The 20,984-nt window shown below is 42.1% G+C and overlaps 1 protein-coding gene across 1 annotated transcript in view; it reads left to right on the forward strand.

Annotated features, from left to right (window-relative positions):
- Nucleotides 1-2,694: 2,694 nt before the first annotated feature.
- The window catches only part of LOC100706586 (dachshund homolog 2), a 113,491-nt gene continuing 95,201 nt past the window's right edge, over nt 2,695-20,984 (forward strand). The window contains exon 1 of the mRNA XM_005459544.4: nt 2,695-3,612. Coding sequence (XP_005459601.1) covers nt 2,969-3,612 — 644 coding nt within the window. The 5' untranslated portion in view covers nt 2,695-2,968. The remainder of the gene's footprint in view (nt 3,613-20,984) is intronic.

Consider the following 20,984-nt stretch of genomic DNA (forward strand, 5'->3'; position numbering starts at 1 on the left):
ATGTGCTTTATGCTTGAGTTTTTGTTGCCATGCATGCAGCATTAAGACAATTTAAAACATCCCAAACAAAAGTAAAAATAAATGCACAGAAAAATGCCTTCCTACTGTAAGTGCAGTAAGAGAAGGAAGACAGAAAACAGACGTCTTGTTTCTTAGATCTAGTGTCAAATCAGAAATAAATCATCCAAAGTTCCTTTCTTTTTGTACTAATTTCCCTCTTTTGTTTGTTTTGTCAGTGCGACATCTTGGTCCCGACTGAAAGGATTTGTCTCATCAGAAATAAAAACAGAACATATCAGACTTCCTGTCAGTCTGAGTGCAAAGTAAATCTGGATTTTCAAACATTATTACAAATTTGAACGCGCTCGTCTTTCTCCCCTTCAGTGTCATCATCTTCTCTCACTCTATGTGTTTCTCTCCCTTTTCAGTCTCCCTTTCATTCAGTCAGGGTTTCTCAGTGTAATGAGATTACACGGGATTATAAAGCTCCGTCTGTCTGTAATCCACACCACTCAATCCCATTTCACTGCTTAAACACACACACACACACACACACACACACACGCACACGCGTGTGAGTCTCTTTGATGCTGCACAATGATCTCTTTTCTTTTAGAGCTTTTGCTTTCTTAATCCCTGTCCTCTTCTTTTGTCGTATAAATGATCACCATGGGTCATTTAGCTTCTGCTCTTTTCTCTTCTCCAGCTTCCTTTCCTCATCCTCTTGTTTCCTTTTCTATCTCCATTTTTGGGTTTTCGATTGTTATCGTTCTCCCGACAGCATCCTTCCTCTCTGTTAAACAGAAAGACTAAACCAGTTTGTTTCTTTCGTGTCTCCTTTTCTTATTACATTTTAAATGTCTGTGTTTTTATCCTTTCTCCTCTTTCCTGCCTTTCTTCCCTCCTTTGTCCCTTCCCTCTTTACTCCCTTCTTTCCTTTCGTCATCAATGTCCTTCCTTTTATGCTTCCTTCCTTCCTTCTGCTTCTGTTTTCTTTGCCTTCCTTGCTTCCTTCCTTCCTTCCTTCCTTCCTTCCTTCCTCTCATTATTGTTCCTTCTGTCCTTTTTTGTCTGTTACCTGCTGTTCCCTTCTTTTCATTTCCTTCCTTTGCTCTTTACTTCCAAAGTGTGATTTCTTTTTCTTCCTTCAGCCCTTCCTTTAATGTTGCTACCTATTTTGTTCCCTTCATTCCTTCCTTTCTTTTGTCCTTGTTTATACTTTTTTCCACATACTTGCTTTCTTCATCATTCCTTCCTTCACATTGTCACCTTTGTTGTTCCCTTCTTTCATCCTTCCTTCTACACACCCTTTTCTTGTCCTTACTTTTTCTCTCGTACTTCTATATTTTTACCTTCCATACTTTTCATTTTCCTTCTTTCCTTTTGTTTGTCGTTGTTCTTTCTGTCCTGTTTTATTATCTATCTTATTCTTCCTCCCTTCCCATCCTTACCAGTCTGTCTTTGTTTTCTGTATCATCGCCTATTTTGTTCTCTTTCTTTCTTCCTTTCTTACACTGTTTCATTCTTTCCACATCTGTCCTTCCTTCCATTTACTTTGCTCACTGTCACCTCTTATTCCTTCTTCCTTTCTTTTCTTTATACCTTCCTTCTTTTTTATCATCACTTCACCTTTGCTCTGTTTGTTTCCCTTCTTTCCTTATTTTATTTGTTTATTTCACTGCTCTCTCTCTCTCTTCCCCCTCCATTCTTCCTTTCTTGTTCCTTCCTTCCTTCTTTTCTCTTCCTGTCATTCATGGCTTCCTTTTTACCTGTTATTCCTCTTCACTTTGTTAATTGTCACGTATGTTGTTTCTTCGATCCATCCTTGTCTTACTTATTGTCTTTTTCCTTTTGTTTTCCTCTACTCATGTCCTTCCATTCTCCTTCCTTTATCACCGTTTTATTATTTCTTCCATCTCCCCTTCCTCCCATTTCTTTTATTGTTACCTGTCCACACCTTCACCTCGTCATTTGATTTTGATCTTCCTTCCTTCTTTCCTTCCTTCCTATTGTTGTTCTTTTCATTCTTCTTTACTTTTACCTACATTGTTCCCTAACTTTCTTCCTTCATTTCCTCCTTCCTTCCTGCCTTAAATTTCCTTTTCCTTGTTTCCTTCTTTAAATATATATTCCTTTCATTTTCCATCTTTCCTTGTTGTAATTGTGACCTGCTATTCCTTCTTCCCTCCATCCTTCTTTCCTTCCTTCCTTCCTTTTTTCATTCCTTCGATTTTGTCAACTGTGCACACCTTTCATTTGTTTTTCCTTCCTTGTTTATTCCATTCTTTTTATCGTTACCTGTGTTGTTCCCTTCTTTCATTCCTTTTCACCTGTTTTTCCTTCTTTCTCCTTCCTTTCTTTCTAAACCTCAGCTGTTCGCAGGTCATCCTGCACACACGCACAAACACGCAGCATGTAATAAAAAAAAACTCGAAGAAGAAAAATAAAAACTTCCCGTTAGAGACTCAAGCAACTCGTGAGAAAGTTTATGAAGCCGCAAAGCGAGAGATCTGACCGATACCCTCCACACATACACACACAAACACACATCAATGGGGGGCAATAAGGTCCTCCTCTCATTCCTACACCAATCATCTTCACAAGTCCTACAAAGGACCGGGTCTGATTGGCCCAATGTTTAGTCAGTCACGCCTACAGGAGGCGGGGCCACGGCGAGGGCTGACCCGGAGTCTGCTCCAGTCGCTTTTACGCACAGACCGGACAGTCCGCTTTCCACGCACGGATACCCGGAGCGAGAGCTCCTCCTGGATAGAACGAGAGGCGAGTGGAAGCTGAGGAGAGGAAATCAAAAATAGAAACGGAAAAAGTGAGCGGAAACCCAACAGAAGAGACGCACAAGTGTTGTTTTCCTCTCTCCCAGCTGGACAGAGCGAGAGGAAGAAAAAAGTGTGTGTGAGAGTGTGAAAGCCACAGTGCGTGCGCGCGTCTTCACCGCTGACCTTCCCTCATGTCGCTCCCCGGCTCCCCTCCGCTGCTCTCGCCGGGCTCGGGCGCCCCAACTCCGGTCGCGCTCTACCGCTCTGCCCCGGACGCGCTCCACACATCTGTCGCCTCCACCGGCACCTCCAGCCCAGCGCACACCAACTCCCACTCCCACTCCCTGTCCCCGTCTCCACGGCTCACCAGCAGCATGCTCAGCGCTTTCCTGCCCGGACCGGGAGGCGCGCTCGCCGGCTTGGGGAACGGCGGCTCCACCGCCCCTCTGGGTCCCCTGAGCGGGCTGGGCTCGCTGAGCACGGCCGGCCTGACTCCGGGCTCCCCCAGCCTGGCGCAGACTTCGTCCGGCTCGGGTCTGTGCAGCGAGTGCAAGCTGGTGGAAGTGCACGGCGTGAAGGTGGCCAGCTTCAACGTGGACGGCCAGGAGCTGATCTGCCTGCCGCAGGTGTTCGACCTCTTCCTGAAGCACCTGGTTGGCGGGTTGCACACCGTCTACACCAAGCTGAAGAGGCTGGACATCACGCCCGTGGTGTGCACCGTGGAGCAGGTGCGCGTCCTGCGGGGACTCGGCGCCATCCAACCCGGCGTGAACCGCTGCAAGCTCATCTCCAGGAAGGACTTCGAGACGCTGTACCAGGACTGCACCAGCGCCAGGTCGGTCCTCACTTTACTCACGTTTTTATATGTCAAGAAAAAAACAAACAAAAAGAGTTTCTCAAATTTTCAAACTTCTTCCAGCGTGATTGAATCGCGACATTTAGAGAACTCTGAGTCAGTTTAGTGGCGGTTTCATCCCCTTTTTAGGACTGCAGTGTTGGATTGGTTCTGCGTCCGCACGTTTGGGGTGTTTTAAACATGTGTACAAAGTGGTCCCGCAATATGTTTTTTAATGAAATGATTAAATTTACTGTGACAAGCATGTTTTTGGTAAAACACGGAGCTGTGGGAATCCTGATCTTTTGATTTGAAGTTTTTCTGCAAAATCCTCCCGAAACTTTCCTGAAATGAATCATCCAGAGTCTTTCTCTTAATTTTATCCCACTCGTATGTTTCTCTTTCTGTTCACAGCTCATTCATAATTCTATTTAGACTCCTGCTTCCTTTGCATCTCTCTCTCTCTCTCTCTCTCTCTCTCTGTGTGCTTTTAGGATGCATTTTTATGACACTCTGTGCAAACATTTGTTGGAGGCTCGGGACTGTTTTTGATTAATGGTTATCTTCCACACTTCCTGTTCTGTTATCAGCACTGTTCCTTATTTTACTTTGGATGATGCTTTTACTGTATCGACTTTGGAGGGTGTGTGTGTGTGTGTGTGTGTGTGTGTGTGTGTGTGTGTGATGCTAAATGAGCACACAGACAGACACATGTTTCATTAGTTTGGTGTTTTTTACAGGAATAAAAAGCCCATGGCAAACAAATGCAAAGTAAACAACCCGCTGCTTTGTCCTGTTTACACATAATCCATTACTTTATATCTCACCAGCAGATCTGTGTGTGTGTGTGTGTGTGTGTGAGTGAGTGAAAAGGAAAGAGCTTTTCTGTGTCTTTATGCGGTGTATGAAAGGTAATGTGTGTGTGAGAGGCTTTAACGGGAATCGAGTGGATGTGTGTCGCAGAAATGCAGCATTGATGTGCGTTTGTGTGTAAATAGACTTTTCACTGTGTGTGTGTGAATACCTGCTGTACACCTGCCACCTCACCTGTCTGAGCCCACAGCTTCTATTCAGCTGGCTTCAAGTTCAAACTCGAAAGTGTTTGTTTTTTTTCTCCAGTGGGTTAAATTTTGGATGTGAATCCACAGAATGAAGCAAAAATAGTTCACAGCGCACATTTCAAATGATTTTAAAATAACCAAAGAGAAGTTAGAAGGTGCAACAAACTCTCTGGACTTGCTGTTGCTTCATTGCATTCACATTTTTTTTTTTTAATTTTATTTTCACTTATATAGAAAAGATTAAATCAAGTTTTGTTCAGACAATCAAACCAAAGAAGTTAAAATATTTCTCCAGTTTAGCACTAAATAGAAGAGGCCTCACAGTTTTTAGAAATATCTTTTATTTGCTAATTTCTGTCATTTTTAACTGTGTCGAGCCTCATTTACAGAACATGTTGGAAGATGTTTAAATCAAAGTGTCTTTGGTTTTACACGATTTGTGTTTAGTTCTTTTTTTGGACACCTGAAACTCAATTGAAGTGAATTAGTTTTGTAAAGAAAAAAATGTAACTGCCACAATTTTTTTTTGGAAACTTTTTGCAGCAACTCCTGTGAAATTTCCGACTTTCCGCGCCCTCTTTAAAGTCTGACGTTTACTGTTTTCCACAAAGGCGACTTTAAGACTTTCTGCCCGCTTCTTTTTTTCTCTTCATAAAGATTTGAAGTATTTCGGTTTTAAATCGAAACTCTAAAGATGTCGGGGAAATTTGACATAAAGGTTAAAAAAATGGTAACTGGTGTGAGAAGGACAGGTGCGTTCTGAGTTTAGAAAAGCAGGTTTAAATGAGTTCATCACTCAGACTTGGCCTTTTTATCGAAATGGTCACAGAAGTTTTTCTTTTATATTATTAGCTGTATTTTGCTCTGATGGTCATTCGGAAAGAGTCGGTGTAAACAGAAGTGATCTGGTACCAAAGTTTAGAAAGATTCCCTTCAGTCAGTCTGCGTTCTCAGTTTAAGTGAAATTCATTCATTACTTAGAAAAACAAGGACGATTTAAAATATTTAAAACCAGCCTTGAGTTCTGGCTAAAGTCGTGCCGCGATTGTCGAGTTTATTTGATCACCTTTGCCGAGGAGCTCGTGCTAATGGCTCAGTTCGCCCATCTGTTAGCGGGAATCTTCAAACGAGTTTTAGATTGTTGTGGATAGAAAAGGTGGTGCTTGGCCCTTCTTAGAAATTAATATTATCCTCTACCGCTGCGAGGCGTTTCACGTCAAATCTTCACAAATACAAATCAAATTACATCCCGAGATAATCTGACAACTCGATTGTGCCAAAAATTTCCAGCCTGGGTGGGAGGCGCTCGTCCTCGGACTGCTCTTGCTCTTAATTTTACACTGATGGGCTCGTATGCGTTGGGCTGTCTCATGCCGTGTTTTTGTTGCTGACTCTGGTTGCATAATTTATTAAAGTGCACTGTCCCTGTGCAGGAAAAAAAAACACTTGGCAGCCGATTGCTGCGCTCTGTGCCAAAATTTGCACTTCTGCTTATGATCATTACTCTGATGTTAATGTTTTCAATGTCAATCTCTCATAGACATCCATATATCTGCTTAGAAATCAGACATAATGGTACACCTCACGAAACCTGGAACCTACCTGAGAATCATCTTTAGGTTTACGTCACTATCAGCGCGATCCACCGAGAGCTGCCTGTACAAGCAGACGGGAGCTGCTACGTCTAGCTTTAATGGGACCAAACAGGCAGGCACACTGGACCCCATCAGCAGCTTCTCTGATGGCTGCGTTATCCTGGGGGAGGAATTTTGCTGGACCACCTTTGCTCTGACCTTTATTGTGTGATAAAGCTCTTCTCCTCTGATGGGAGCGGCCCGTTCTGGGGTGACACTGCCTCTCTATCCGTGGGGCACCAGAGATGATTGAAAGGTTTGATTATGATGGAATTTAAATCCACTTTTAACAACCTAAACCAAGTGCTTCACAGCGCTCTCCACACTCATGATTGAAATGCTAAGTGTGGGAATCTTATTTGGGATAATGGTGCTCGATTCCCTCAGGTAGGCTTCCAGAGACTCGGATAATCAGTGCTGAGGAGCGGTGGAGGTGTTCTGGTGGCTGAGGTGGAGTGGATCAGGATTTGAGGCGGAGATCTATCACCAATACTGGAAAATGTTGGGGTAACGATTGTGATAATCTCTGGGCTGAATCTCTGTCAGTGACTTAGTAGTTGGGGTGGTTGTAGCTCAGGAGATCAAGCAGGTTATCTAATAGTCAAAAAGTTGGTGGTTTGATCCCTGGCTGCTCCAGTCTCCATCCAACATAGCCTCAAGCAAGACAGCAAACCCTGAGTTCCTTTCTGCTGGGACCAAACTGCTTATATTACTGGGTGTCAAAGTTGAGTAGAAAAGCACTATATAGGAACTGATTCAGTCAAACTTGGCTCGAGGAGTCTTGTAGTTACAACTGTTTGGTTGGGAGAACTTCCTACAGTTCTTATGTGGATTTCATCTTCATTGTCTTCTGTCTCTTTGTGTAATCCTGGGCTGACTCCATGATGTTGAGATCAGGGTGTGTGTGTGTGTGTGTGTGTGTGTGTGTGTGAGTCAGACCATCTGTTGCAGGATGATTTGTGGCTGAAGATGGTTAGTTTTTATGACTCCTGCCGGATGTTTGAGTGTGTCGTCTCGCTGCAGAATGAATTTAGGACCAGTCGCGCCCGCTTTCTGATGAGAATCCAAACCTTCAAGCGTCTCAGATATTGCTGTGTCTCCAGAAACTCCTTGACAGAGAGAGAGAGGGAGATAGGGGAAGTTCACGCGAGGGCTGCGGCTGGAAGCGCGGGACGTCGTGTGCTCGGTTATTTTTGGTGGACGCCTTTTTGCTTGCAGGCGTTCAGTATCGGCTAATAATTAACGGCAGATCGTGTTGCTGTGGAGTCGCCGGACTGCTGATGAGTGGCCTGTTTGTTTCTTCTTGTTTCTTTTTTTTTTAAAAGCCGACCACACACACTAGGTTACACTCTATTAAGCATTACATGTTCAGTCCTCTAGCTATTTCACAAAGAACAGGCAGGGTTCGTTTTACGACTTTGCCTAAATTCACAGGTGTAGTTCTGTTCTGGGCTAATTTTCTCTTCTTCCCAAACCTTTCTCCTCTCAATCTCAATCACCCTGCCTCCCCCCTCTCGCCCTCTCTCTCTTTCTTTCACACACACTCACTTACACAGCGGTACATGTCAGGGGTAATAATGGATCATGCGAATGCACATGGAACAACACGGCTGGAGATCCATTGTTGTTGAACGCACAGCGAACACACACACTCCTCTCTCTCCAATCATATTGACATTCTTCTAATGCCTCTCGCTCTCTCTCTCACCCTCTTTAATGCCCCCTCCTCCCCGGCTATTCCCTCCCTCGCTTAACATTATTGTCTGGGAAAAGAAAGAAAAAATTAAACGCTCAAAAAAAAAGAAAAGAAAGAAAACTCCCACTGGGCTTCTGCATACTTTGTCTTTTCTGTAACCCGTGTGTGTGTTTGTGTTTCTCTGTGAGTGTGTGTGTGTATAAAAGCAATCACCGCTTCTATCCACTCGTACTTCTGGTGCCGGTTTTGTTAACTTATGCCTTGTTTTGTTTTAATTTAAAGTGCTCTTGATGTTGTTTTTATTAAAGATCTGCCCTTTTATTGACGTGAAAGAAAAGAAACAGGAAAAGGAGACCCGATGTGCGCGAGTGAGAAAGTGAAACAAAGTTCCCACACTTGCAGCAGCTGAAGTTGGGCAAAATGAAATATGAGTTATTTAAAGGAGGTGACATCAGCTGCTTGTGACCTGCGGACGTTAAATTGAGCTTGCGGCGCAGACGTTCAGATCATTTTATTCTTTGTTTCTGCTGGAGAAAGAGGGAGGGACGGAATTTTTAATATCTTCAGTGTCTTTGTTAAACTTCCCTTTAAATAGCTTGAGAATCAAGCCTGGTGTCATGAAACGGCGCGTGAGAAAGAGGTCAGGTTGTTTTGAGTGTTATTGCGGGATCCATGGTGTGAGTGGTGCCCGCCTAAGTGTCATTTTATGCCATTAAATGACATGTGAGAAGTTTAAAACGCGTTGATGTGACGAAGGCAAAACATACTACCTTTGGGTGGACCACACAAGCATATTTTGCTGCTCGTTTTATTAACTTTCGATCCGACTGATGAAGTCACAGTCTGAGATTTATTTTGTAGTGCACAATCCCTATGCTCTTATTTTGAAAGTTCAGTTGCGTATAACAGCCCAGGCCTGAACTTTCCTGTCTTATATTTCCCCACTTGCTGGTTGACCAAGTTGTACCACGAACTCCAACGCCAACACCAGAGACCGCAGCCAGAGGCACAGTCTGATATCCCCAAACTGATGTTGTTGTTGTTCCTGGATCATTGTAATTAACGTCGGTCCACATTCACCACTGCAAGGGACCATTCACACTGTTATGATGTCATAGTTTTGCACCATAGAAACACCCTCACAGCAAATCCTAACCCTAATTGCACAACCCTAACCCTGACCATGATCACGTCTTGACCCTGACATCACAAATCTATGACATCACAACAATGTGATCGGTCCCTTGCAGTGTTGAACGTGGACCGACGTTAATTACGACGGTCCAGGAACAACACCAGCACAGGGGCATCGGGTGCAGCCCACTTGTCCGCTGTGAATGCGATGCAACATTAGCTGCGCTAATCACATTAGGCATGTTCCTTATGACTAACTTGCTAGCTGTTTTTAAAAAAGAGAAAACCTTACTGACTAGAAAACCCTCAGAAAACATTTAGAACATCCTTTCAATCATCCAAGTTAAACATTAATCACGCCCCTCATTAAACAAATCAAATGTGGCTGAAATATGCAGCACGTTGACCGAGTATACTCTTGCAAAAACACGCGGCGTGTCAGATCAGTTTGCAGAATTTGGCTAACCTTATCAGTCCTAGCCCCAGTAGCCTTGGTTTCTTCTTTGCTAGCGTCTACACCCCGGTGCAGAACGTGACTATGCATCGGTTTAACTGCTTTCGTTATATTCTAGTTATATTCTATCCCGATGAAGCAGACATACAGGTGCTCATTTTTGTTTTTACATCAAAGTGCTGCAAAGGAGCGCTAGCTAACACGGCTGTCATTGATTTGTTTTCAACCTCCGTTTGTTTAAAACTTACATTCAGAGGGCGCGAGAGAGGGGCTAGTGATGTCGTAACATCTTTGAACCGGGAGCTTAGACGTTAATAAAACTATAATAATAATAATACAGTATTTCTGGTGCTAATGCGTCGTGGTTAGCAGTGTTTAAGTGTCTGGTCAGCATACTTTGAACCAAAGAGTTCAAAGGTTAAAGAATGGTTAACGGTCAGGTAACGTCTGCAAACATTCAGGACTGCAGTGCATGTGTGACAATGGCCTGAAGCTCCGTCCTGATTTCCTGATTGTCCTGCAATTAAAGTTAAATCAAGAGTCTTTCTGCAGCTGTAGGTAATGTATTTACCACTTCCTCACATGCCAGTCAGCTATTGTCATTGGTTGTTGCCTCAGATTCTGTCCTGGTAGTTGAATTCAGTTTTCCTCTGAACCCACATACTTAATACTTACTCTCATTACTCCAAGTTGCACAATTTGATCTGGTTGCCACACTGCTGCTAGTTTATTTGTGTTTGCGTGCTCCATTTCGATGGAGTCGAACTCTGCACTCTTGCAACAGATTATTTTAACTCAAACCATAATTTTTCCGCCCCTAAACCTAACCAAGTAGTTTCAGTGACCAAGCCTAACCAAACAGCATGTGAAAGCCGCTCCCAGATGAGACTCATCTGAGCAAAAGTCTGTGTTTTTATGGCACCCCACGAAACTCCCCTGTATGCAGTTTCAGGAATGCTCACAGTGATCCTTTAAGACTGTTGATGTGGTCATGTTGTTGGAGGACTAGTTGTTTTTGTTGTATCCTTGAGAGTGTTTGTGCTGCCCTCTAACTGAACTAAAAAGGTGGAGGACTGGTGTGTTTACTGCCTCCTGAATGTAAACATTATTTTGCTTAAAAACGAAGCATCCTGGCAGACGATCTCTATCAAACCGCAGAGCTGTTTTGGTCTGAGTGTTTTCTGCCTCCTTGTCACCTCCTTGCTTTTGTGTGTGTGTGTGTGTGTGTGTGTGTGTGTGTGTGTGAGCGAGAGGGAGAGAATCGATAGTGAGTGACAGGTGGGAGGGTTGCTGATGTCGGAGTGTTATTCTGGTCTCTCCTTATCACGACAGGCTGTTAGAGCCCACACACACACACACACACACACACACACATACCGATGATGGAGGTCGCATTGTCTGAAACGCAGGGGGAGAAAAGTCGTTTTGGTTTGTTGAAGCGTTGCAGCTTCACACACTCTCGCAGAATAACATCCGCACACACTCAGCGTGAACTCCTTTCATCAATTTGCTGTTTTTCATTCTTTTACATGGGGCATTAAGTTCTTTTAATGGAGCACAGTGGTTTGTAAGACACACAGTCGAATGTGGTCAGTCGCTTTGCCTTCTGCCTGAGGTGTGTGTGTCTGTGTGTGTGTGACGGAGTAGAAAGCACAAACAGAGCTATCAGTTGTCACACTGTGTCAGGTTACATCTGTGTGTGTTTGTGTGTCTTGTTCTTGTCATGTGTGGCCTGCTGATGCTTGTGTGCGAGTGTGTTGTTTCTGTTGGTGTGATGTTTCCCACGCACGCGTGCGCGCATGTGTGTCTGGTTTCAGCTCCGCTTTGTGCTGTTGGTTAATTGATAAAGGTTAAAGCGTTGGCCGGCGGGGAGCTGAGGTCACCTCGCTGCAGTGTGACAGTGCGCGTTAGCAGCCAGGCGGTGACCAATCGGACGTCATCTTAACACATTGCATTAATCAGATTGATCCGTGACGAAGAGGTGCTTTTTTTCCCCCTTTCTTTTCTCGCAGACAGGCACAAAAATTTCGAGTTTGTTTAGAGGTCTCTTATAATCGCCACCCAGTATGAGAGCTGCTTCTGAGTTTTATTGTTGTTCATTTATTTGATTTTCTGAAAGCATCTGCTCACATTAATGCACACTGTAAGCCCGACAGGTCAGTTAGAGTGCTGCTTTTCACCTGTCTAACTGTAACTGGAGACGCCACAATCCCAAACATGTGGCCGTTGGTACTAGTCCAACTTAAAGAACGTGATCCTCAGGTCCAAATAATCTGCAACGTGTCCCTGATAATTTGACTCGGACACAGAACGGTAACAATTACGTCTCGTGTTTTTCTTTCCAACAAAATAGTTTCCATTTTAAAGATGTAAAAGGAGACAGGCTACAGTATGATCTGCAAAACCTTAACTCATGAAACTAGTGTTCAACTCCAATGTGGCAGCACAGAGCTGTTCCTCCATCAGGGTTTCCAGTGTGATGAGTCCCACTGGAGAAGGAGCGACACTAAGACAGCAACTACCGACTAACCACTAACTAACCTAAAGAGTTACACATATGAGTATCTGGGAAATTTTCACAATAATCACAATCTTGATTCGAGCCCGACTGATATCTTCAAACTGATACTGATACCAATATTTGGTGGTTTTAAAATTTCCCAAACGATGTGTGTTATGTGTGGTTAATTATGAGTAAGATAACACGCCAGTGCAGTTTAAAAATATTCTTGTTATGTTGTCATAGCAACTTGTGGATTGCTCCTTGATGCTCCGGATCAGCTGGTTGTTGTTTTTGCAGCATTCCAAAGAGAGAGGGCACTCTTTGGAACGCTGCAAAAACAACAACCAGCTGTGGCCAAACTGTGCAACATCAATGTTCATAACATGGTTGTTTCTCCCATCTCTTCATTACTTTCTTGATTTTCATTTTTCATTTCATTCATTTACAATATACTGGCGCTGCGTTGTTAGAAATAAGTAAAGTATCAATATTTGATTTATTTTGTTCATCCGGCCGATTGACCAAGAAGTTTATACCGTAGCAAGGCGTCTGTTGGGTCCTCTATCCAGCCACCATTCAAAACAATCACTAGTCCTGCTATCTTTCTTATTTAATCAGATTTGGTCACACTGATCGTGTAATTGATCTTCACCCAAACTGTGGACAAGTCTCACACGATAACCTGTCAATAATGATGGATTGTTAACTGGTTGGGCCATTGACATCCATGTTTTGTTTGTATGTTGCTTTGACTTCATGTCTAAAAACACCTTCATAAATAAATGTAATTAAATGCCAGTTAAATTCAACCCAGTCTCTTACAAATTAATATCTAAATATTTCTGAAATGTTTTAGATGTTTTGATTTTTTTCCAGTTAGTGAGCTTGACTATAATTGCTAAAGGGCATGCAAACCTTACCATTTTCATATCGCAGACTCAGGGTTGGGTAGGTTCCTGTATTTTAGCAAGTGAAAGCAGTTTGCTTAAGGTTTAAAAAAATCTGGTAATTTTAATTTAACTTAAATAAACACAGTCTGTCTTTTGACTGTGGGCTTTCTCTCCTTGATCTTCTAAATACTTGCTTTAAATTACAGTGCTCATCGCAAGCTCAACAAAGATGCTTAACACCTGTAATTCGTGCTGATATTTCAGGCATTAAAGAAGAAAATGATCAAATGAACAACGATTAAACAACAGCAAAAGACTAAAAAGTGTTTTCTCTGCCCTTATCAAACTGCTGTTATCGTTTAAACACTGTCATAAAGAAAGAGAGCTGACATTTCAGTTGCCATCGAACATACATGTGGCTTGTCTTAATCGTTAAATCGACTAGCTCGCATCATGTTGATAAAACACGTAATTATGGCCACAGTTATGTTTACTCAAAAACATCTCTGTGTCGTATCAGCAGTATATAAATATTTCTGGGAGATGGGCTTAGACAACTGCACAGCTCATCTCGGATTATCGGGTTCCTCACATCCTGCGTACAGTTTGAATGTTTATCACATTTTCTATCCAGCCGCTCGGTGGCTGAGTGTGTGCTTGTGCGTCTCTGGGGCCGAGGAGGTGGTTTCATGCTTCACTTACCAACCTACCAACCGGCCAGGGCGAGAGACGCTGAGGAAAGATGCTCGCTCTCTCTCCTCCTGTTTTCTGGATGAAAACAGATAGAAGAGAGTGAAGGATCACAGAGAGGGAGGGAGAGCGTGAGGGAGGGAGGAGTGAAGATCAAAGCAAGAAATATGACCCTCTGTCACCATGGAAAAGAACTGATCCTCTGTGTGTGTGTGTGTGTGTGTGTGTGTGTGTGTGTGTGTGTGGACTGAACAAAACGGCAAAAGGGGAGAGGCAGGTCAACGTGTGTGTGTTGAGAAATAGATAATGTTTCACAAAGGCTGCTTCAGTCTCCAACTTTTGAGCCAGACTCCAAAAGGAGGGGGCGAGAGACACTGATAGTCCTAAAGAGAGAGAGAGAGCGGAAGGAAGTTGATTTCAGCAGGAGAGCGGGAAGAATAACAAAAATACAAACATTTTCTATAACATTCACTGTTTTCTGACTCTTTTTGTGAAATGAATGCTAAGTCTCTGCTCCCGACTGGCAGACATCTCCTATACTTAACCATTAGTTACGTAATTAGTAGCAACAGAAAGAGCAGCTCTTGTCATAGTAACCTGCCTTATAGGCTGGTACATATATGACACTGAACACTCACAGTGCTGTTGACTACATTCACACAGCGCTTTATTGTGTGTGCCCAGGATCGAACCACCAACCGTCCATCAGAACCATCCTAACATTTCAGTCTGTATCTCCAGTGTAATGTATATTTATTCCTGGCCTATCAGATACTGTTGGTTTGAAATGCCTAAAGTGCCCCTTGACCTTTGGTGTTCTTGTTACCCTGCTTAGTCTCAGATACATATAGATCCTGTACTGACTGAACAATACTAGCAGCTAATTTAGTTAATTAGTAGAACTAACTTGAATAAGTGAAAACAAATATTATGACTGTTATCATAGGCTCATTGTGATCTGGGGCGCTCCTGCTGGTACAGCCTACTTTACTTTCTCTTCATGCTGGATAAACTCCTCGCTCACTCTTTTTCCTCTTACGTGACTGTTTCCTAAAACCTTTCTCTTCTTTTAAAAGTTCAATTTTATTTTTATAGGGTCAAATCACAGCAGCAGTATGAGCAATCACTTGGCGACATGTATTGTTATGTTATATTTGAGATTCTTTCAGATGATGGTTCTAGGATGCTTCCCCAGGTCACACAACTCTCCACCATCCCTTTCCCTTACTCTTTATTATTATCATTATTATTATTATTGTTTTAACTCATTCTGTCGTATCAAATATTGCTGTTTTGTCAAACCTATCAGTGGTTTTGGTCCGTCACTTCCTGTTTGTCCCATATAAGTGCTTAGATGTGCACAGTTATTCACTTTCTTCTCTTTACTCTCACATTTAACCTGTTGCGACAGATGGCTGGCCGCCCCTCTGTGAGCCTGGCTGTGCTTAAAGTTTCTTCCTGTTAAAAGGGAGTTCTTCCTTCCCACTGTCACCGTGTGTAAAACAGACGCGGCTCATAAACTTATGTGTCACAGTCTTTGTTTTCATTTTTTTCTTTTTTTCTCTCGACTGAATGTAAAAACGCTCCAGCTCGCTGTGGACAGCCGGCGAGAGCTGTAAGAAATGGAAACCATTTTTCAGATATAGCTGCTCCGTGTGGACGCACTCCAAGTGACAGAGAGAGATCGAGGGATGGGGAGGTGAGAGAGGAGGGAGGGAGGTTGTTGTCTGCAACAAGATTATTTGATGCCTGTGAACGAACACACACACACACACACACACACACACACACACACAGTCTCTTAGGTGCACTTAGCAGATTGGTTTAGAAATCGCATTAGGGAGTGTCACAACAGCTTTTCCTCTCGTTCACCAGGTAATCTCTCCATCTCTCCTCCTCCTTTCACCTCCTCCTCCTCTTCTCTTTCTTTACCCTTCTTCTCCTCTTATAGTTTTATCCTTTATCGGGTTTAATCCTGTTTCCCATCCTGCACTTCTCTTAACTCCCTCCTTCTCATCTCTTCCGTTCTTTTCTCGATTCAAACTTTCAAATATTTCCACTTCATTTTCTTCTTTTCCTTCTTTTTCTTTTCTTTCCTTTCCTCCGAGTCTCCTCCTTCTCTCCTTACTTCCTGTGTCTCTCCATCTGTTCATCATTTTTTGCCATCTTCCTCCTTTCTTCCTTTGATACTTCATTTTTACTTTTTTCTCCTCTTTTTTCCTCTCTTCCTCTTTTTTTCTCACCTTTTTTCTTTCAGTTAATCTCACTCCTCTCTTTTCCCCTTCTTTTTCCTTGCAGTCATCATTCGCAAACCCGTTCCTCCTTTTCTGTCCCTCTTTACCTTCTTTCCTCATTCCCCTATCCCAGTGTGTCTTCTCCCATCACTCCTCCTCTTCCTCCCTTTTTTCTTACAGCTTTCCATCTGTCGCTCTTTTGCTCCTTTCTTTCCACATCTCCCGCCTTTTTTTCCTTTTCTCCTCGCTCTTCTTGTTGTTCTTCCTCCTCTCCTCCTCCTCTTCTTTCTCCTCCCTCCCATTCTTTATTTTATTCAATCTTCTTGTCATTTACCCCTCCCTCCCTCCTCTTCCTCCACCTGGTCTTATCTCTCTATTTATTGTGACAGCTTGTCAGAGGTGTGCGTTTGTGTGTGTGTAGAGAGGGGAAGAAAAAGAAAAAGCGGTCGACAGATTTACAGTTTCGAGCGAGCGGCATCCGCAAACTGCAATATCAAAGCGAAGGAGAGCGAGAGAAGAGGAGGAGGAGGAGGAGGTCAGAGGCGAAGGAGGAGATGAAAGGAGAACAGAGAGGAGGAGCCGAGAGAGGGTAAAGAGAGGGCAGCTAGGGGGGATGACAGGTGATGTGTGTGTGTGTGTGTGTGTGTGTGTGCGCTCTCCCACAGACAACATGTTATTAATAAAAACAGGAAGAAGACGTAATTACTATCCATTTTTAAAACACAGTGACGTGCAGATGAGAGAAAATAATTATAGCTGAAATCAATTAAAAACATGACAAGAGCATACATACATATCCGAGTGATTGTGTGTGTGTGTGTGTGTGTGTGTGTGTGTGTGTGTGTCGCCCACCACTGCTCGTCATACAGAAACTTTACCAGACAGCGTGTTATTAGCAAAAACTTTGTGTAATTTGTCATGAGCAGTGTGAAAACATGTCAGGAGCATGTGAAATTCAAAGTCACTTCTTCTTCTTCTACTTATTGCGCGTATTTTCATTTTTTCTCCCCCCACCCTTACTTTTTATGCATGTGTGCAGCTTTTGTATGAGTGTTTAAGTTTTTATTGTTGTGCCTCTGTGTGTGTGTGTGTGTGTTTGTGTGTGTGCTTCACCGCCACCACCTCCCCGCGCGTCAAAAATCCTTCCCAGACAGCGTGTTATTAATGAAAACGTATAATAATCCATTTAAAAACATGTCATCATGATTAGAATAATAACAGTGGTTAAACTGACTGAGACGTTTATGGAGGAAGAAGTTCTCATCATTCTACCGGTGTGTGTGTTTCTGTGTTTCTGTGTGTGTGTGTGTGAGCAAACAAACACGTTAGCGCTGCCGTTGAGTGCCAACTTCCCAAACTCCTGCCGTTTCTTCTTTTGTTTACATATAATAAAGAGATTCTGGACAAGAAAATGATGTTACAACAAGCGCTGTTCACCAAATAAAGTTTGGAATTTGACAACTTGGTCATGTAAATTATATATTTTTCCTTCTCTCGTCTTGTGAGGGGATGAAGTCTTTACCTGGAGTTTGAAGTCTAACGTGCAAAAAATAAAACGAGATCCCGAGGATTTAGACTCGAATACTTTCTCTGTTAGTCAAAGTTTTGCTCCGTTAAGTCAGTGAGTTTCTCAAGTGATGTAAAACGTAAGGAAACTGCTCATATAGTCAAGTTGCCGGACTAAATGCATCCAGATGCCTGCACTGAAGAATCTAGTATGTATTTAGGAACAGGTGACACATAACACAGGCATTTAAAAAGCTTTTACTGGATCATATTTCATAATCGTGAGAGTTTTTCATTAGTTTCTTATTGTCAATAAATTCTATATCTTATTCCTCGGTGACATAAACCTAATTTTTACTGTCAAAAACTGTAGATCAGCCGCACTTCCACTGTTCTGCTGCCCCAAATACTCACTACAGCATCATATTTGTATTGATTTGTAGCTGAAACGATACACAATATGGACAAAAGTACCGGGCTAACCCGCTTAATCTTTGAATGCAGGTGTTTGGAGTCCCTTTGCCACAGGCATGCAGTCTGTCTTTGCAAGCACTCGTGAAAGAACGGGTCGCGCTAAAGAGCTCGCTGAGTGTGATGCTGTGATCTGATGCCACCGTGGCAATAAGTCAGTTTGTGACATCTCTTCCCTCTTATATATTCCATGATCAGCTGTAAGTGATAAGATTACAAAGTGGAAGTGTTTATGAACCACAGCGGCTCAGCCTCAAAGCGTCAGACCACATAAAGTTACAGAGCGGAGCTGCAGAGTGTGTAAAAGTCGCCAGCGCTCTGCCAGCTTAAAGCTCCAAACCTCCTCTGGCATTAACAGCAGCACATAAACTGTAAACCAGGAACTTCATGGCATGGCAGCTCCTGTAGGTGTTTCAGTACTTTTTGTCCTCCAGTTTGGTTAAAGGCAGTTGTGCTCAGCTTTGGTAAGAAAAATTTAATCTGTAAGAATGTAAACTTCATATTTTAAAGTTGTTGTGGATTTGTTTTAGTAAGAAATGATACGTTTAGGGTTTAAGGACTTTAATGACTAACACAGGGTATCACCTTTTCCTTCATCGGCCACGTACTATGCAGCCCAGTTGGGCAAAGCCAGTAAAACCAGTTGAAAGTACAATGAACCAGACATTTATAAAATACATAAACAACCTCAAATGTCTTAGTTTTTCCATATTTAGTTGTTTTTTTTATTACAAATAAAAGCAAAGAAATGCGTTAGCGCAGCTCCTCAACTGAAACCCACCAAACTGGGACAAATTAACAGTCTGATTAACAAAAACTCTGAGATGATGCTGAAGGTCACCAGTGAACCACTTCGGAGTAGGTTCAGTGTTAGGTTTGTAGTTTAACTGCATGCATAGTTTCAGAAACGTAATCGCAGCTCTTTAATATTCATTTTGATCCTGCAGTTCTTCTGTCACAGGATTCTCCTGTCAAACAGGTAACAACACCATGCATACATATGAACCTCCTCCCACACTTTCAAAAACTGTAAAAACCTTTCTCATTTCACTGAAGTAGTTTTCATGCTTCAGTAAAATATGTTGTATAAGTTGATATAATTAGTTCCAAGTTTTGTGCATTGCTAACACGATATTATTCTGTTTATTGTTCTGGTTACGGTGTATACTCATGTGAATGAGATGTAAGTTTAGGTGCTTGTTATTATGCTAAAATAACACATTTCCTATGAAACACTGCTAGTGCTGCACATTTTACTTTCTAAATTAATTGTATGTGCTGTAAAGCAGCTTAGTATGTTCTCTACTTTAGTGTCAGTGCAACTGCTTCATGTATCCTTTAAGATCTTCGTAGCAAGTCCTCAATCAAAGCTAGGATCTTCAGTCTTCATATATGAGCTTGTTAAACTTTGCAGCACCTGTACATTAGCATAAAATCTTTTTTTTAAATACATTTTTACCACTTTAAGCCTCCTGTTTCCTCAGTTCACAGCTTCACCTGCAGGGAAAAAGCTCTCATTGTTTTTTATCCTAGCTATGAGCTTGTCATTTAGTAGCAGCGTGGTGTGTATGTGTGTTTGTATGTTAATTTATCTATGCATGTTATTGCTTACCACATGCTTTGTGTGTTTGTGTGCGTCTGTGTGTGTGTGTGTGTGTTTGCACAGGCACACATGCTGTCGTTTTGATAGCTTGTCATTGAAGCGATCCGGTCCACTGTAATTTTCTACTCAAAGAAAACAATGCAACAATACATGCTTCGCTGTCATAAAAAGACTCAGCGCTCTCTGTGTGTGTGTGTGTGTGTGTGTGTGTGTGTGTGTGTGTGTGTCCATGCTTGTGTCAACTGGACTTGTGCAATGTCTTTATGTCTTTCAGGCTCTGTTTTCTCTCATTTTTTCTCTTTGCTTTCTGTTTTCTCTTGTATCTATTTTTTTTTTTACCTGCTGCTTGAATGTTTGACGTATTGGTGTCACCAATAAATCATTGCACGAAAGTGGGGAAAGAGGGACAGGTAGAGCAGAATTAGACACGCAGTGGATGAAAGGAGGTTTGTCATGAGATTTTCCTGGAAAAGGTGGAACGATAAAATCTGTTTTAGAGTCAATTTTGGTGTTGGGTGTAACTTTCAAAGAAAGTTTTGTTGTTCTTTTCCAAAGCTGATCCTTCTTTTTTCTTTCTTGAATGGCTTTTTAAGTCAGCTGAGTCTTCATTGAAGTTGATGCAGTGATTAAAATGAAAATGATTAAAATTCTTGTATGTGTAGAAAAAATAACACAACTGTACATTAGCCATATTTTCTATCTGCAGCCTGGCAGGTTGATGAATTGTATGAACATTTAGAAAAACATCCTCACAAAAGCCCATAAACACATAGTGGTAAAAACAATAACATAAAACATGAAAAACATAAATAAAAAGTTACTTTTAATGATGATGTTTGTCTGAAATCAAAGTCAACCAAACAAACATGTGAATCGCCTGCAGGAATGCAATAAAGTGAAATTAAACTGCAGCTTAAAGTCAGTAAAATCACATACTGCAACCTGACATAAAAGCACAGTGGGACCAATAAAACCACATACTGTAACATGAAAGACTGCTGAAATATAGAGCAGTCATGCATAAAGACCAATACTGTTCATTCATTAACTCACTTTTAATTATGATGGTGGCCAGTTTAGTGTACAATTATGGTTTTGTAGAGCGTTTATAAGTTGAAGTGGACCACTCTGGACACTTATTTGCTCCTATAACCAGCTGGCTGTTTCCTGTTTTAACTAGACCAACCTTTAAATACGGCTCAACTCTTTCATCTTGTCTATAGTGTTGCAGGTAGAAGTTATGCTAGAAAGCCTGGTGCCAGTCCATACTGCAGTAAGTAATGGATTTCATTACTGAACTCAGTTAAACAGTTTAAATTAAGAATGTTTACAATAATTAGAAGGTTTGCTGGCATTAATTTTAATTAATTCAGCCATCAATCCAAGCTTCCGTAACTTAGTGAATTTGATACATTAGTTGAAAAATGTGTTGGCAAGTGAGAGCTGGAGGTTGGTGGCCATCATCAGGTGAAATTGGTTGAACTGCACCAAAAAAT

Source organism: Oreochromis niloticus, linkage group LG3 (assembly GCF_001858045.2).
Source record: "Oreochromis niloticus isolate F11D_XX linkage group LG3, O_niloticus_UMD_NMBU, whole genome shotgun sequence".
Lineage (NCBI taxonomy): Eukaryota > Metazoa > Chordata > Actinopteri > Cichliformes > Cichlidae > Oreochromis > Oreochromis niloticus.